General features: G+C 42.7%; 1 protein-coding gene across 2 annotated transcripts in view; it reads right to left on the bottom strand.

Annotated features, from left to right (window-relative positions):
• sacm1lb (SAC1 like phosphatidylinositide phosphatase b) overlaps positions 1–18731 on the bottom strand; it is a 53464-nt gene that overhangs the window by 10368 nt on the left and 24365 nt on the right. The window contains exons 4-14 of one of the 2 annotated variants that reach the window (XM_078199581.1): positions 17477–17604; positions 15605–15754; positions 13422–13481; positions 12110–12143; positions 8788–8889; positions 6759–6844; positions 4216–4302; positions 3480–3512; positions 3222–3290; positions 3046–3125; positions 121–219 (exon numbers count right to left, since the gene is read on the bottom strand). In XM_078199581.1, coding sequence (XP_078055707.1) covers positions 121–219; positions 3046–3125; positions 3222–3290; positions 3480–3512; positions 4216–4302; positions 6759–6844; positions 8788–8889; positions 12110–12143; positions 13422–13481; positions 15605–15754; positions 17477–17604 — 928 coding nt within the window. The remainder of the gene's footprint in view (positions 1–120; positions 220–3045; positions 3126–3221; positions 3291–3479; positions 3513–4215; positions 4303–6758; positions 6845–8787; positions 8890–12109; positions 12144–13421; positions 13482–15604; positions 15755–17476; positions 17605–18731) is intronic. The other variant, XM_078199591.1, reaches the window with a different exon arrangement.

Here is an 18731-nt window from a genome sequence, read left to right as displayed (position 1 = left end):
TGACTACCTTTTAAAATAAAATAGGTAAACAGAAAGTCACAATTTCTCTTGAATCTAAGTTTCATAACTTTCATAGCTTTCGGTAATGAACAGAATCTTCAAAGTACGAACACTACTCACCCGTACTCATCTTGTTGGTCTGCTACACGATCCAAAAGGATTTGGAGTCGGTCCCATCTCATACGGCTACATTCCTTGTGGAAATCAAACGCACAGTATCTACAGGATTGAGGGGACAATGATCAGTGACCTTTTAAAGAAATAATTCATAAGCATTACAACCATAATGGAGGACTCGGTGTACAGTTTTGTGAAATTCTATCTACCTGAAGGCTGTCAATGTTTTGGCATAACCTTTGCAAAATAAGAAGTCTCACAATATCAGGTTAAAGTCCAATAGGTTTATTTGGTATCACAAGCTTTCAGAGCACTGCTCCTTCATCAGGTGAGTAGAGAGTTGGGTTCACAAACAGGTGAGATAATTCACACCTCTCTAACCTGTGATTATCCCTCTCTCCACTCGCACTGTCTGTACCTGTAAAGTCTCGCATTCCAACCATTATCTTGCAATTGATTCTTTGTCTATATATGCCCTGCTTGTGAACACAACTCTCCACTCACCTGATGAAGGAGCAGCACTCCGAAAGCTCGCAATACCAAATAAACCTGTTGGACTTTAACCTGATGTTGTGAGACTTCTTACTGTGCCCACCCCAGTCCAACGCCGGCATCTTCACATCTTAAGCAAAATAATAATAAATTTCCAGTAATTAGAATAGAGTGAAACAGACCGAGTGGAAAGCTCCTCACAGAGTTTCATCGCGGATAGGACGTGGAACGTCCCATCATAAGTAGAAGAATAGGCAATTCGTATAAATGCATTAAGTAACAAGTACAGGAAGCAGAAAGGATTAGAAAGTTATGCTGATAGGTCTAAAAAGGTGGGAGGAGGCTCAAGCTGAACATAAACATTGGCAATAACTTGTATTTATATAACAGATTTAATATTGTTAAATGTGCCTAGTTGCTGCACAGAAGCGTTATAAAACAAAATTTGACACCGAGACAGATGAGACAGTGACCAAAGTAGTAAGTTTTAAGGGGCAACTTAAAGGAGGAAAGAGAACCACAAAGGCAGAGATATTTAGGGAGGGAATTCCAGATATTTGGGCCTCGGCAGCTGAAGGCATGGCCTCCAATGATGGAGCGATTAAAATAAGGGACGTTAATGTCAGAATTGGAAGAGTGCAGATAATTCTGGGGCAGCACAGTGGCTGGCACTGCTGCCTCACAACGTCAGGGACCCAAGTTCAATTCCCGGCTTGGGTCACTGTCTTGTGTGGAGTTTGCACATTCTCCCTATATCTGTGGGCTTCCTCCAGGTGCTCCGGTTTCCTCCAAAATCCAGGTGCTGATTAGGGTGGATTGGCTATGCTAATTGCCCCTTAGGGTCAGGGGGATTAGCTAGGGTAAATATATGGGGTTATGGGGACAGGGCCTGGGTGAGGTTGTGGTCGGTGCAGACTTGATGGGCCGAATGGCCTCCTTCTGCACTGCAAGTTTCTATGATTCTATGATTTCATAGGGTTGAAGGGCTGGAGGAAATTTCAGAGATCAGGCCATGGAGGGATTTGAAAACAAGGATGAGAATTTTAAAAATCGAAACATTGCTTAACTGGAGGGGACAATGTAGGTCAACAAACACAGGGGTGATGGATGAAAGGGACTTGATTCAAGGAAGGACACGGGCATCAGAGTTTTAGATGAGCTCAAATTTATAGAGGGTAGAATACCGGCAGCCAGCACGGATGGGTCAATTCAAGAGATAACAAAGTACGGATGGGGCTTTCAGCTGATGAGCTGAGGCAGAACGGAGCAATTTTAAATGGGTTAAAATAGGCAGTCTTAATGACAGTGGTTGGAAAAATGATCCAGTGATCATTTGTGACACCAAGGTTGGGAACAGCCTGATTTAGCCTCTCAGTTACCTGGGAGTGGGGTGGAGTTGGTGGCGAGGGAACGAGATTTTGACAGGAAGGGATTGAACTCATTTACAAAATAGTTGTGTTGGCTTACATTTATATCCAGTTATTTTAATTTGCTTCCAACTTGCTTCTGATTTTTAGGCATAACTGGGGCCCATGTGGGACCCATAGCCTCACCTTCTCCACACGCCCCCTCCCCCAACTATCTAATCCATCTGGTTCCATCCTCTTCAGTACTGAAGAGTCATACAGACTCAAAACGTTAACTCTGTTACTCTCTTCACAAGTGTTTCCAGAACTGCTGAGTTTAAAGTTTTAAAGTTTATTTATTAGCATCACATGCTTACATTAATACTGTAATGAAGTTACTGTGAAAATCCCCCTTGTCGCCACACTCTGGCCCCTGTTCGGGTACACTGAGGGAGAATTTAGCATGGCCAATGCACCTAACCAGCACGTCTTTCGGACTGTGGGAGGAAACCGGAGCACCCGGAGGAAACTCGCGTAGACATGGGGAGAACGTGCAGACTCCACACAGAGTCACCCAAGCTGGGAATCGAACCCGGGTCCCTGGCGGTGAGGCAGCGGTGCTAACCACTGTGCCACCCTTTCCAGCACTTTATTTTTATTGCAGACTTCCAGCCCCATAGAACCATAGAATCCCTACAGTGCAGAAGGAGGCCATTCGGCCCATCGAGCCTGCACCGATCACGATCCCACCCAGGCCCTATCCCCATAACCCCACGTATTAACCCGCCAATCCCCCGACACTAAGGGTCAATTTAGCATGGTCAATCAAACCTAACTGGCACATCTTTGAACTGTGGGAGGAAACCGGAGCACCCGGAGGAAACCCACGCAGACACGGGGAGAATGTGCAAACACCACACAGACAGTGACCCGGGGCCAGGATTGAACCCGGTTCCCTGGTGCTGTGAGGCAGCAGCATTTTGCTTTTGTTTTAGGAAACTGCAGTTGTCCAAGTCAATTCTAACCATTTTGTTAAATAGATGCAACGGTTGATAGCATGAAGCTATTATACAGGAGCGTGGAAACTTACTTAACCATCCCATTGCCCAAGCTCGAAGCCATTTTGGAGAAAACCTGTTCAAGGGATTTTTCAGGGCCCTTCTGGTCAACCTGCAAAAGTGAAAATATTAAAACAGTGTGTCCAATTGTCAAAGATAAGAGTTCACATTACAGTATGAAGGCACATTTGTCAAAAATAAGACATACCAAGTTAACGATCACTTGCTTCCCATAACTAATAAGCTGCGAATCAAAATGCCTTTGAAAGCCATCCATCTGAAATCAAAATTAAAAAGACGACATTTACAATCCACTTTGACAAACAAAAACCCAGTCAAAAGCATCAATAATCTACATCGTGCACTAAAGCGCTAAAAAAACTGCTCTCTAGGGCTGAGGTAGTTACTGACAGGACAAGCAATATGACACAGCACAATAATACATTCTGCAAACTTCTACACTTACCATGTGGAGCACAACTTGCTGCCCAGGTACATTCTGGAGGGAGTGAAAATGCCAGTTTCTGAGCAAAAAGAAATCACTTGCCCTATTTTTAACATCCGATCTCTTTAACACCTTAAAATCAGAACTAGGAAGAATTCTACACATGTAACCTCACTAATTGGAAAACAAAATACCATCCAACATGTTACATTCTAGTCTTTAGTCAACACTCAATTTCTTTAAATAGTATGGTTTAATAGCAGGTTTTTGCACAGCCTGAGCTGTGTGGTTGGCTACACAAATTCTGTGATTTTTCCAAGCAACTAATGGATTTGAGACTTAATTGGCAACTGAAGCTCTGCCAAAATAATCGGCACATTCATTGTGTTCAAAGTGAACATTGGTACAAAAGGAACCAAAAGAGAAAACGCTGGAAAATCTCAGCAGGTCTGGCAGCGTCTGTGAGGAGAGAAAAGAGCTGACGTTTTGAGTCCAGATGACTCTTTGTCAAAGCTCAAACTTTGACAAAGGGTCACCTGGACTCGAAACGTCAGCTCTTTTCTCTCCTTACAGATGCTGCCAGACGTGCTGAGATTTTCCAGCGTTTTCCCTTTTGCTTTCAGATTCCAGCATCCGCAGTAATTTGCTTTTATTGGTACAAAGGAAACCTGCAGAGACACACTCACTAGCACAGTAAACTCTTCTCTAACTGGTCAACAGGCTCCTTACGGAAACTTGTGTTGTCAAATGTACTCACATGGTTCATGGATTTACTGATCTGAGGCTTTGGTTTGTATCTCAGGTTTGGCCTTTGTGACCAGAAAAAGGGAATTGATCCTCGTGTCTTGAAAACAAGGGGAGAAAGAAAAAGAGAAATTTATTCAACATCTGGACAGCCTTTAACTATCCCCTTCTACAGTATTGAAAATACTTGGGATCTTAAAGTAATTTTACTGGTAAACAAACTAAAATGATTTATTAAAAATCTTAAATATCTAAGGATATGCTGGCCTTGGAAAGGGTCCAGAGGAGGTTGACAAGAATGATTCCCTGGAATGAAGAGCTTGTCGTATGAGGAATGGTTGAGGACTCTGGGTCTGTACTCGTTGGAGTTTAGAAGGATGAGGGGGGATCTTATTGAAACTTACAGGATACTGCGAGGCCTGGATAGAGCGGACATGGAGAGGATTTTCCACTGGCAGGAAAAACTAGAACCAGAGGGCACAACCTCAGAAGTAAATCCCCCTCATGAAGGGGATAGATAGTAAATCCCCCTCATGAAGGGGATAGATAGTAAATCCCCCTCATGAAGGGGATAGATAGTAAATCCCCCTCATGAAGGGGATAGATAGAGTGAACGTTCAAAGACTATTTCCTCGGGCGGATGGAGCTATTACAAGGGGGCATAACTATAGGGTTTGTGGTGGGAGATACAGGAAGGATATCAGAGGTAGGTTCTTTACGCAGAGAGTGGTTGGGGTGTGGAATGGACTGCCTGCAGTGATAGTGGAGTCAGACACTTTAGGAACATTTAAGCGGTTATTGGATAGGAACATGGAGCACACCAGGATGATAGGGAGTGGGATAGCTTGATCTTGGTTTCAGATAAAGCTCGGCACAACATCGTGGGCTGAAGGGCCTGTTCTGTGCTGTACTGTTCTATTCTATTCTATAAAGGAACGATCCTTTAAAACAGAAATGAGGAGGAATTGCTTCAGCCAGAGAGTGGTGAATCTGTGGAACTCTTTGCCGCAGAAGGCTGGGGAGGCCAGGTCATTGAGTGTCTTTAAGACAGATAGATAGGTTCTTGATTAATAAGGGGATCAGGGGTAATGGGGAAAAGGCAGGAGAATGGGGATGAGAAAAATATCAGCCATGATTGAATGGCGGAGCAGACTCGATGGGCTGAGTGGCCTAATTCTGCTCCTATGGCTTATAGTCTTAAATGAAGATAGCTCGCAATCATTAACTATATTTCTTTAATTATTTCCCATCATCCATTATACCTTTTAATGAACGTAAATAATGGGAAAAATTAGTGGTTTTTCTCAGTAAACAATCTTTCTTTCCTGGTCCACATCGACTCAATGTTCAGAGTCAACTCTTAAGAATGAACATTGAGTCGATGTGGACCAGGAAAGAAAGATTGTTTACTGAGAAAAACCACTAATTTTTCCCATTATTTACGTTCATTAAAAGATATAATTAAAAGGTCACCAGAACAAACTAGTTACCTGGAGATTAGCGACAAATTAAATTTATATTGTATCTTTAAAGGTGCTTCACAGAGGCAACTAAAGAGAATTTGACATCAGCCACAAGATATTAAAAGCTTGGTCAAAGAGGCAGATTTTAAGGAGCAGCTTAATTGTGCACTGTGTACTGTACCCACAACACTTATACTATGAACCAAGTTCCAACTCTCCACCACCCTCTCCTGAACCCACGACCACTATTCTTGCTGCCTGCCAAAGCCATCATTCACACTTCTGTAACCTCCAGATTTGACAGTTCTAACATGCTCCCGGGCAGCTTCCCATCTTCCAAAAATATCAGCTCATCCTGAACTCTACTGCCTGCATCCATTTCTGCACCGAGTTCCCTTTCACCCAACACCTCTCTGTATGCTGACATACACTGGTTTCCCAGTCCCCAACACGTTAGATTCTCACCCTGCTGTTTAAATCCCTTTGTGGCCTCCCTATCTTCTGCTCTGCACCCTTCCTAGAACTCTGCAATTCTACAACTCTGGCCCCTTACGTATTCCCCACTCTCTTCACTTCACTTTCACTGGCTGTGACTTGAGCGGTCTAAGCCATACACTCTGGAATTTTCCCTCTAAACCTCTCTAGTTTGCCTATTCCCTCTTCTTTGTTAAAACCCATCTCTCAGACCACAATTTTAGTCATCCATCCCTAGTATTTTCTAGGAATGACAGCCATATGATTATAAATTTGGGGAAAAAAAACCTTCTCCTTTAAAAAGGTGCTTATTAAATGCAAGCTATTGTTGTCCTGTCTCATTATACCTCACCATTTGTAGTAAAGCTGTGACTGTGGCTACAATCTCCTGAACTCCCCTCACTCTGTCGCCCTCGCTTCCCTCCTTTAAAGCCTCCTCAAAGCCCATCTTTTTGCCAAAACCTTTGGTCATCTCTCCCAATCTCTCCATTCATAGCCAAGTGTTAATTTTCCATTGCCATTTGGGAAGTTTGATAGAAAGATTTTCACTTTAAAACACTAATGAAATCTAAATTTTGCTGTCATGTAACAAACTCAATAGACAGTGGGAGTCACTTACTTGTACAAATGATACCTTATAACCATTGTATTGTACTATTTGCTCCGTCTCTACAAAGTTGGCAGCATGTCCTTCAGAGTCAATACCTGATAAAGTTCAAACATGAAACTCTATTACAAACTTGTGCTTAAAATTAATTATCCAGTTTAAATTACTAATTATGCTTCTCAACTAAAGTGACAACTTACATGAAGATCTAACCTCTAATAATTCTTATTTTCTCCAATGCATCTCATTTCAATTTGCTAAATGACCTGAAAAGGGGAGAACAAAACAGGAATAGGAAAGCCTATGCTGGTCCAAGAGCAATTGGAAAAAGTACCGAGTTGACAACCAGGAACTTAAATGCAAATGTAATAACTGGTCACACAGATAGGAGTGTAATCCATGTAGCAAATGTAGCTCTCTCTACAGACTGAGCAACAATGGTACAAATCTTCAGTCAATGAATCTTGCTGTCCAGAAATCAGAATCCCAAACATAGCTGTAGATATAAACTTAAGCACCATTCAGAGAACAAACCACAAAGTTCATATTAAAGGACTGATTTACAGAAAATTGTTTGATGGCCATACACAATTTGCACTGAAATACATGACCAAAACTCATTAACATTCTCCATGGCAACACCTCTACCAGAGTCCGCTTGTCAACCAATCAGCACTCTTTTCTCATACAGTATACATTTGTTGGATTTGTAACTTTGCGAAATGTCCTGATGAGTGCAAGACAAAAAGCTTCGATAGAAAATGCCTCTTTTTTTTCCCCCCAGCGGTAGTTGACTTTCCTTCCCTCTACATGCACTGATTCCTGGTCTGAAAACCTGGTCTTAGGACTAACCAACTGCTTGCGTTTGGTTGTAACAAACTAGGGGATTTTCACAGTGACTTCATTGCAGTGTTAATGTAAACCTACTTGTGACTAATAAATAAACTTTAACTTTAAATTGGAACTCAAGAGCACAAACCTACAATGCTAACTTAATGTTGCACAGTACAGTGGTACATCAACACTCGCTTGGAAAAAAGAATCATGAAACACATACAAGGGATTCTTTATGGTGCAACTTAACTCATCCATTCAAGAAAACAAAATGTAAATGTTCTACTTTCCAATTTATAATAGAGCCTATATCTCAGGTTAAGATTAATGGGCACTGCTGGGATTGCTACAGAAAAATCTAGACCCTGATTTCGTCCCTTCAGCCAGAGGGGTGGGTCTTAAATGAAGCAAAAAAATAGCACCTCCACAAATGGAGGCAGTGGCATAGTGGTATTGTCATTGGACTAGTATTCAAGATACCCAGGGTAATGCTCTGGGGACCCAGGTTCGAATCCCTTCATGGCAGATGGTGAACTTGGAATTCAACACAAATCTGGAATTAAAAGTCTAACGATGACCATGAAATCAATGTCGATTATCGCAAAAACCCATCTGGTTCACTAATGTCCCTTTAGGGAAGGAAAGCAGCCATCCTTACCTGGTCTACATGTGACTCCAGATCCACAGCAATGTGGTTGACTCTTAAATGCCCCTTCAAGGCATGGGATTTAGGCCATTATTAGGGATAGGGAATTAGGGATGGGAAATAAATGTCAACCGAGCCAGCGACATCCACATCCCGTAAAATAATTTTTAAAACCCAGGTTGTCATTTTAGAAATTTTGTTTCCTCGTCCAGACCTAGATCAATCTTCACCAGCTTCAGCCCATGCATTTTGTTCCACTGCACCTTTTAAAGTGCCTCATCAATACCACTGAACATCTTCCAACCTTAGAAAAGATTCCCTCAGCCAATTTCCTTTTGGGGCAAAAGACCCCAATTTTCTCCATTTATTCCTTGTAACACTATGCAGTGACATCAAGATCAACATCATGGTCCTTTCAGCACTTGTCCCAGAGTCTGAATGTTACTCGTGTCTCGGTGACCAAAAACAGACAAACATTGAGGTGTATTTTGAACGACATCATACAGATGAAAATACAATATCCCTTAGCTAACTGATCACCGGCAAGATCTGTCTACTTACCTCTGACGTAGTACCGGACTCCTGCCCTGAAACAACTCCTCCTGGAGAGGATCGTCCAATCAAAATATTTTCCATTGATGCTGCAACGTTTCACAGCCAAGACTGAGTTCAGAAATGGATGGTTAAGGATATTTAAATTGAGCATTTCATCGTCCGATTAGGCACTGATTTCTGGACTTAGCATTGAGTTCAACAACTTCAGACCAGGAACTCTGTCCTCCATTTTTATTTAAAGTCTCCCATTAACCCCAGGCACCCCATTAACCCCAGTACCAACTCCCAGTTACCTCATTAACTCAATCGTTGCAGCACTGCTCTAAGAGCACACATTACCTCCACCACTGACCTCCAAGTGAAATGCAAAATCCCAACTTTACATCATCACACACAGTTCATATTCCCCTACTGGGTAAGCTCTGGTAGCTTTGATTTGATTTATTATTGTCACATGTATTAGCATACAGTGAAAAGTATTGTTTCTTGCACGCTATACAGACAAAGCATACCATTCATAGAGAAGGAAAGGAGAGAGTGCAGAATGTAATGTTACAGTCATAGCCAGGGTGTAGAGAAAGATCAACTTAATGCGAGGTAGGTCCATTCAAAAGTCTGACAAGCAGCAGGGAAGAAGCTGTTCTTGAGTCGGTTGGTACCTGACCTCAGTCTTTTGTATCTTTTTCCTGACGGAAGAAGGTGGAAGAGAGAATGTCCGGGGTGCGTGGGGTCCTTAATTATGCTGGCTGCCTTGCTGAGGCAGCGGGAAGTGTAGACAGAGTCAATGGATGGGAGGCTGGTTTGCGTGATGGATTGGGCTTGTAGTTTCTTGCAGTCTTGGACAGAGCAGGAGCCATACCAAGCTGTGATACAACCAGAAAGAATGTCTTCTAGGGTGCATCTGTAAAAGTTGGTGAGAGTCAAAGTGGTGACAAAAGACAATATCTGAAAGCACTCCTGTCAGCATTGGGAACATTCAAGTCTCTAACGTGCAGCTGCTATTAATCACAGATAATGAGCAGAGGGTACAGCCTCAACATTCTGATTAAAGAAGGGATGAGAGAAAGGTTTAGTGCACCAGTCTACCCAATTTCTTATTGCTATGCTTTTTCACCGTGATATGATTTCTTTGGGACACTGTCAAAATGAAAAAGCTTCAAGTGAGTTATCAGCACTTCAAACAAAGAGACTTCATGATACGCCTCTCCAAATAAAACTGGTGACAGAAGACATCAATCCGTCAGGTTTCCCCTTCTTGAATACTGGTGTCACTGAAATGTTCCAGGGATCAATATCCCACTTCAAACCAAAAATTAAAAAGTAAATCTCTTCTGAAATTACATGCTGGGTAACCCAATAAATCCCTGAAGCACCATACAACATGTGAGGAAGCTAATCTGGGTTATAAGAAGCTTTTATAAGTTTCCCAGTTAACATGGCTTGTTAAGAATCATGGAGTTACCACTTGATTAAAAATCCTTTTTCTGTTTTAACGACCATTATAGGTCTATTAGATTAGTTAGTTGATAGAAATGTAACGTGGAAGCATTAACCACTAACAGTACTTTGTTAACTGGCCTATGGTTAAAGAAAGTTGTACAAATTGATCCAATTTTGCCTTGTTTCCAGTCCCACGAAGGGTACTTGCGACAACAGAAATCTGCAATGACCATTAGACTAAAAAAATTATGATGATTTTATTAAAAAAAGCACAGCAGTGGTTAGCACAGCTGCCTCACAGCGCCAGGGACCCGGGTTCGATTCCTGGCTTGGGTCACTGTCTGTGTGGAGTTTGCACGTTCTCCGTGGGTTTCCTCCGGGTGCTCCGATTTCCTCCCATAGTGTGTGGGTTAGGTGGATTGGCCATGTTAAATTGACCCTTAGTGTCGGGGGATTAGTAGGGTAAATATGTGGGGATACTGGGATAGAAAGGGATTGTTGCCATGGGACAAATGGCCTCCTTCTGCACTGCAGGGATTCTTTGATTCTAAATCAAGTTGCAAAAGAGAGAAAGGCAAGATAAAAGAGTGTAGGCACCCATTGTCATTTTCAATCTGTCAGCCAAATGGAGGCAGCTGTATGTGAAGTGGCAGTAATAGGATGTCTCCTCCGATGTGACATCAATTCAGGGCATTCACAGGGAATCAGCTCTTCAATAAAATCTCCATCCAATAAGTCAGCGCAGACTCTGCAGTGACTGCCACTTCACATTCTGAAATAGCTGCAATTTCTTTCCCCAATTAGGAGGCGTATAAATCAGTAACGTATAAATACACACAGTAAACACGACAGCTAAGAGAAAATAGCCATCTGAAGGGAAATGACAGAAAGGGAGACAGTTAGGAATCATAGAAACCCGACAGGTGACCATTTGGCCCATCGAGCCTGCACCGACAACAATCCCACCCAGGCCCCATCCCCATCACCTCACATATTTACCCCACTAATCCCTCTAACCTACGCATCCCAGGACACTAAGGAGCAATTTAGCATGGCCAATCAACCTACCCTGCACATCTTTGGACTGTGGGAGGAAACTGGAGCACCCGGAGGAAACCCACGCAGACACAGGGAGAACATGCAAACTCTGCACAGACAGTGACCCAAGCTGGGATTCAAACCCAGGTCCCTGGTGCTGTGAAGCAGCAGTGCTAACCACTGTGCCATCGTGCTGTCCCATTAGGAACATTAGGAATGCAAGCACCATTAATTTTAAATTTTAGAACTTACACTAAACGATACAAGAAATGAAGCTCTGATGAACAGCAACAGCGAAGAAGAAAAGTTAACTGAGGTTGATATACTGCTGATAGAAGCAGTAATACTGGATACAGATATATCAATATTATACTGTTATGTAGACATTACAACATAATTATTGTTATGGCACAGATGTAATGTAACAGGAAGATGCATCTCATTTGATTTTTAGAACGTTCCTCCATCCCCACCACTCCATTAACTTTGTTGCTCGGATGGATGTAAAAGATCCCATGGCACAGGAGCAGGGAATTTATCCCCAGTGTCCTGGCCAATATTTATCTCCAATCAACATCACAAAAAACACACGATCCATTCATTATCTTGCTGTTTGTGGGATCTTGCTGTGTGCAAAGTGGCTGCCGCATTTCTGACATTGCAACTACACCTTCTTCATTGGTTGTAAAAACATTCTGTACTAGCCAGTGTTTATGAAGTGCTTATATAGATGGAAGTTGTTTTACCAACAAGGCCGTATCGCCTACAATCACCAGTTTAAGCTTTGACCAGGCATTTTGATTTATAATTGCTATAACCACCACTCCAATACCAGCTTGGAAAAGGATACAGCCATGAATCACTGGAACAGCAAACCTATGAAGCTGTTGGGGAGAAAAACAACAATAAATGAATTCAGCTGGGAATGTGTTAGGCCTGGACAGATCATATCAATATCTGTTAGCTGACAACTGGGAGTACAATACTTTGAACACGGCATGGTAATTTTAAAAACAAAAATGGTGGCCAGTGTTCAATAAGGGGAGTTGTTAAATCACATTCTCTGTGTAAAATAAAGGAGGTAAAATGCTTGGAAATTAGACCAAAATCTAGGAGCCCGTGGGCACTCAAAACAATTGATGTGTCCTGCACAATATTCCAGTAGAAATAATGCGATTATTGAAACACTGCCAAGGGATGATGCCCTAAATGGGACGCCTCAACAAAGCAACATCCTTTCTTCAATGTATTATAGACTTAATCATAGAATCCCTACAGTGCAGAAGGAGGCCCTTCGGTCCATTGAACCTCCACTGGCAACAATCCCACCCAGGCCCTATCCCCGTAACCTCACATATTTACCCTGCTAATCCCCCCAACACTAAGGGGCAATTTCACATGGCCAATTAACCTTAACTTTGAACTAAATTGCTGACAATCATTTAAGGTGTATAATACAGATGCTGTGATCTTCAGGTAATTTTCCAACCAATCTGTTGTAACAGCAACATTTACATTCTTACAAGTATGTCAGAAAAACATTTAGTTACTCATTGCTCATTGGAACACAAGGAGATCCCTGCGTCACACTTGATATTTTACTGCACAACTCAATCATAGCATTTTGCCGCCACTCTGTGTGCCTCCTGCAAAGATTCAGTAATGGACCCCCAGAGTGAATGCACAGATTTGAATAGTGGAAGTGATATAAATGCTAACAGCTCTGTCCTAAGCCCACAAGTTGAGAATGACACTAAGGGAAAGTGGGTGTAATAGTTTATCTTGATTCACTTAGTTCCCATTTCTAATGCTGGCTAAATCATTTCACTGCCATATCCACTTCTACAGTGTTAGCTCAAGGTGTTAGCTCAACAATACACTACGTGTCTCAATCGTCCCGGCCTAACACGTGAAAAGATCATAAATACAATGTATTGATTGTTGAACAATATAGACTTGCACGCTGAATTGATTCTTTAACAGTATTAGCTAAACTATTAATGCAGGTAGGGAATTATCTATCAGGAATGCTTCTGGAGCTAACTATGAATTGCACACCAGTCCTCTGTCCTGTCAGCATAAGGGTGGGCAAGATTTCATGACCTCCTTCTGTGTTGTATCATTTTACGATTCTAAGCCAACGACATTGCAAAAGGGCTTACCTCTGGCTGTGCAGCAAATTCCCGCAGGAGATGCCCATTCCATACAAAGCGCTGATCTGCCTGCAGGGATAATGTCATTGTAAACATGGAGAACAAGGTAAACGTCCACAGCTCTCACTCTGCTTCATTAGGTACATTGGCTTGATGGTAAAAAGTTCAAAGCTGCAATACCACCATTCAGCAAGATGAGCTTACCCCTGCTATATGCTTCCTGACATGGATATTGCAGAATAGCCCATGTTAAAAGCAGCTTGCTTAAAACCAACACTTCTCAGAACAAATCCAGCTGCTTAAATGGCAGCTCGAGAGGCTTAACAAAGCCAATATGCAAGCACCATGGGATCATCTTCTGTTAAATAGCTGTTGTTGATGTAAGTGCAAGTCTGGTACACAGACAAGCAAAGCAGATGTGTGGCTGGCAATTTAGTCAATCCGTTCCTCTCCGAGCTGCCAAAATTGCTTCATGTCTTACTCCCAAGCACAATGTAAAAATGAGGGCTGGATCATTCTTAACTCGGAGCTTGGTAGATTATCTACTGCTGAAGTCAGTCGCAAAACACCAGTGCTGCTGGTGTTACCAATCACTCCAGGTTAGGGCAGGCAATCAAATCCAGCCAATTCTAAACACATCTGAGAACGAATCCGCCACATTTACATTGTTAGAACTCAGATCACCTCTCAGTTTCACCATTGCTATGGGGTGACCTTTGACAAGCCGCTTGACTTGCGAATAGTTTGGAACTATATGCATCTGCTGTGGTACTTTCTGGATCATAAAACTTCAATTTCATTCCAAAACTTTCAATTACTGTTTGGTGCGAAACACTTGCAGCACAGGGAATGTGGTGAAAAGAACAAGATGCGAAAAAGGAAACATTTACGCAATGTAATAAAACAATGAAAATTGCCACACTGGAAAAAGAGACATTGTAAAGTATTGACGTGATGGGGATGTGTCGCAGCTCACTCAAAATCCATGGTGCTGCGGCAACTTGAACTTTTTACATGTGTGTTTGCAGCCTGAATATTGATGGTAGAGGCTCCAACGTTATTTCAATCACATGGCTGACCAGGAATCTTTCCACTCCTACCGCCTGCACTGTGTTGCAAGGATGCTCTCAACTTGTTTGACCGCATTATGAATGCACCTTGCTTGGTCATCATGTCTTGGAGTGGGACTTCTACCATGAGCTTCTGACTCAGGCAGGGATGCTGCCCACTGGGCCTGAAGACTACCGAATGCTGTAATCATACTTTTTTTGTTACTCTCTATTTTTAAAATTGATTAATACTGAATTTCTTTTATGCGACACCCTGGTTTATAACGCCAAAGACTTGCGCTCATGAACGCTGTTCCAGTACAGCTACAACACTGGCATGTGGAGAATTGCCCAGATATGCCCTGTCCATAGGATAAATCCAATCAGCCAATTACCGCCCCGTCAGCCTACTTCCATGTCACTACTGACCAGGAACATTAACTGTAAAACCACAAAGAATGTGCTAAAAGCCCAAGTCACAAGTTGGGCATCTTGCAGCGACTCAACTCCCGACTCCCTAAAGCCTTTCCGCCACCTGTAAGGCGCGATTCAGGAGTGAGGGAGAGTGCACACCCCCGTGTCTGAATGAGTGCAGTCCCATAACCCTCGAGAAACTCTGTCATCCGGAACGAAGCAGCCTCCTTGATCAGCACTCCACCCACTTTACAGATTCACTCTCTTCACCTACGATGCAAGGTGTGTGCCTTAAACAAGCTGCACTGCAGTAACTCACCAAGCCTCCTTCAACAACAACTTCCAAACCCGCAAACTCTGCTACCTATGGGACAAGGCCAGTAGATGTATGGGAACACCAGCACTAAAGGCTCCCCGCCCAAGAAATATACCACTGCTTCTTCATTGCTGCAACTCCCTACCTAACAGCATTGAAGAAACACCTTCTCTACACGGACTGGAGGGGTTAAAGGCAGCAGCTCACCATCACCTTGAGTGTAATAAATGCCGGCCTCACAAATGACAAGCACATTCCACGAATGAATTTTCAAAAATGCCTGTCTACCCATGTTAGAAATGTTTGTGCAGCACTGGTGTGCAAAATGTATTTCCCACCATACTTTGTAACTGTGGAGCGGACCATACACATTGACAGAATAATAAAGAATATGGGATCAGTGTCCACCTTACCCTTTCCAGCAGAGTCATCTCCTGGAACTCTGGACTGGTGTTAGCTAACCGTTGCAAAGTGTGAGTAATGTCATAGGTCGTGGAGAAGTAAAAACCATCGGTGTTAAGAACATTGTTGAGCATTGCCAGGAAGGTCTTGTTATCAAGCATCTGTTGGACAAGAACAAACAAACAAACATTTGGTGGCAACCTTTTTCCATCTTTGTACGAAGTGGAGAGTGTGGGGTGGAACTCATGTCACATTACTCCCAGCCTTTCGTAATATCTTAGCCATACAAACACAAAATAGAATAAGGACAAGCTGAGTTGCACCATTGAATAAACTGCTTCGCTTTAGTGTTTCAACTGAGATCAAGCAACGGAGGAACCAATGCAACTGAATTCAAACTGATTTTCTGTATCTGGCTCAGTGCATTCAGGCTTCTGAGTCAAAAGGTCAGGAGTTTAAGACCTGCTTATGTGCGATCCCAATGAAGATTACCTTGCATTTTAATTGCATTTACGCTGACTGGAGTACAACACGATGTACACAACATATTAATCTACTGCTGAAGTGGAGATCTGATTAATTTTCGCTGCCTGAAAGTCTAATTGCGATAAGTAAACAGAATCCAAGGCCACTCAGAGTTCAACTCCGCAACCAGGGAACTTTGCTGGTTGGGACACATTCACCCATTTCAGGTTGTAGCTGTATTAAGATCATTTTTGCATCTGGAACAGATATGTCTGTGCGAGCGAGCTGATATAATGTGTTTAAACATTTGAATTAGCATTTGTATGGACAGATATACCCACTCTAGGCACGTTTATGCAGTATCCTTACAACCTGCAGAGAGACTAGATCGGTGATTTCATTAGTTTGGGCTGAAATTAAATTGCGATTTGGATGAACGAGGCAGCAGGCTGTTCACCCAGCACTAAAACATTGCACAGTTCAAAGAAGGAGCCAAGTGCAGAGCAAACAGATCAAATTAGAAGTCTGGAATATGGTTGCACATTACTCTCAAACACTTGTGAAACAAATGTACAATTCAGAAGGAACTGTAACGTACAACCTTCCCCCCCTTAGTTTAGCATGCCACCATGTGGCAAACTGCTGTAACATCATTCCGAAGGCAACACTTCTACGGAACAAGCATTCCTTTGTGGCCCTTTACCCTCCCAAGAAATATCAAAAGACTTGACTTCTCAGTTGAACATCTGGTTGTTAGTCGGAAGATCAGAGATTCAATTTCCAAAGTTCAGATAGGAGTGCAACAACGGGCCCTCGATAGGTATATCCAATTAACCCAAGCTCCTGCCATCGCATGAATATGTAATAATGCTAGCCTGAAAGATTAATGATATGACCTTATCTCAATCCTGCACACCAATCTTTGTGGCTCATGCATGAGAACTGAATCCTTCGGAAAGTATTACAGGAACGGTGCGGTGGCACAGTGGTTAGCACTGCTGCCACAGCGCCAGGGACCTGGGTTCAATTCCAGCCTTGGGCCATTGTGTGTGTGTGTGTGTGTGTGTGTGTGTGTGTGGAGTTTGCACATTCTCCCCATGTCTGTGCGGGTTTCCTCCAGGTGCTCCAGTTTCTTCCCACACTCCAAAGGCTAAGTTGATTGGCCATGCTAAATTGCCCCTTAGTGTCAGGGGGATTAGCAGGGTAAATACGTGGGGTTATGGGGATAGGGCCTGGATGGGATTGTCGTCGGTGCCTCGATGGGCCGAATGGCCTCCTTCTGCACTGTAGGGATTCTATGATTCTACGCAGTGAGAATGGGACAGTGCATTTTTTAATCAAGTCAATAAGGGAAAATGAAGCTGAAACCCAATTGCTCCTGTATGTACTTCAAACACAGAATTTGGTGCATGTGTTACCTGCGTCTCAGTTAGGTGCAGCACAGTCTTCTTATAGGAAATGATGTTGAATTCTGTCGCTTTCCAAATAGCATGATTGAACAATTCTCCCATCTTTTGCTTTTTAGTAATAACTATAAGGTACATGCCTGCAGTGACAGCAAGAGGAAAGAAGTATTTAATCAAACTGTACGACATTGTGCATAGCAGACCTGTACCAGCCTTGGGATTCCAGTGATGTTAGCCTTGAAGATCTTACAAACCTGGAGTCTGTCTTTCAATTTTGCACCCAAGTGAGTTTGTTTCAAACCCCAGACAATGTGGATTTTGTCGGCATTTTATCTTACTAGAACTTTTCCCACTTGAAGTAAAGTGTGTGTTAGTGTCTCATGCTGTTATACAATTACAGCATATCACTGGTCCCTCTAACATCGAATTGCTGGTTTATTCAACAGCTAATTCTCGCCCTCGCTATTTTCTCCTTCATCTTCCTCTTTCGTTCAGGGTTTCCAAAGAAATACAACGTCTAAAATGCAGCAGGAAATATGACCGGAACATCCTACTGCTTCCCCCAGGGTCAGAAACCTGATTTTTAAGCACTTCAGCAGAAATAAACAACAAAAAGTAAGCCAGCAAGGTAAATTAGGACACCCCTGGCTGGCACCCGCCGGTTCTTGGTAGGTGCCCAACACCAGTTCAGTGACAGAGATGGAAAATATTGAGTCGAGTTTTTAAACGTAATTTAATCCACGGGCAAAATGATCAAAATTTGAAAGCAGAAAATGAAGTGAACTTGCTGAAACCGTCACAAGCTCACTTTATTCTCTTTTTAAAAAAGGGCCTTGTGGGGAGGGACAGTTGAGAGTAATGTGACACATTTTATCTTGGCACCATAAACTCCCTTATGGTATTTTGGAAACTGGAAAGATTGCCAGCTGCTTTTCAATGGAAGTAGTGTTGCTTTAATTACTAAGTAACCGCTATGCTTGGTACTGCACAAAAAGCTCTTTGTGAGTTCGCAACACATCAACAAACAATTTTCTTGAAACTATTACTGATTATTTGGCATAGAATTTCATAGGATATGGAGCACAAAGAGAGACCATTTGGTCCAACTGGTCCTCATGGTGTTTAAGCTCCACACAAGCCACCTCCTATCCCTCTGCATCTAAACCCCTTTCACATATCCTTAGGACATACCGATGGCACAGTGGTTAGCACTGCTGCCTCACTGCACCAGAGACCCGGATTCTATTCCCGGCTTGGGTCACTGTCT

The sequence above is a fragment of the Mustelus asterias genome, chromosome 2 (assembly GCF_964213995.1).
Source record: "Mustelus asterias chromosome 2, sMusAst1.hap1.1, whole genome shotgun sequence".
NCBI classification, from domain to species: Eukaryota; Metazoa; Chordata; class Chondrichthyes; order Carcharhiniformes; family Triakidae; genus Mustelus; species Mustelus asterias.
Note: the sequence above shows the minus strand (reverse complement) of the source record. Positions and strands in the feature narration are given on the sequence as shown.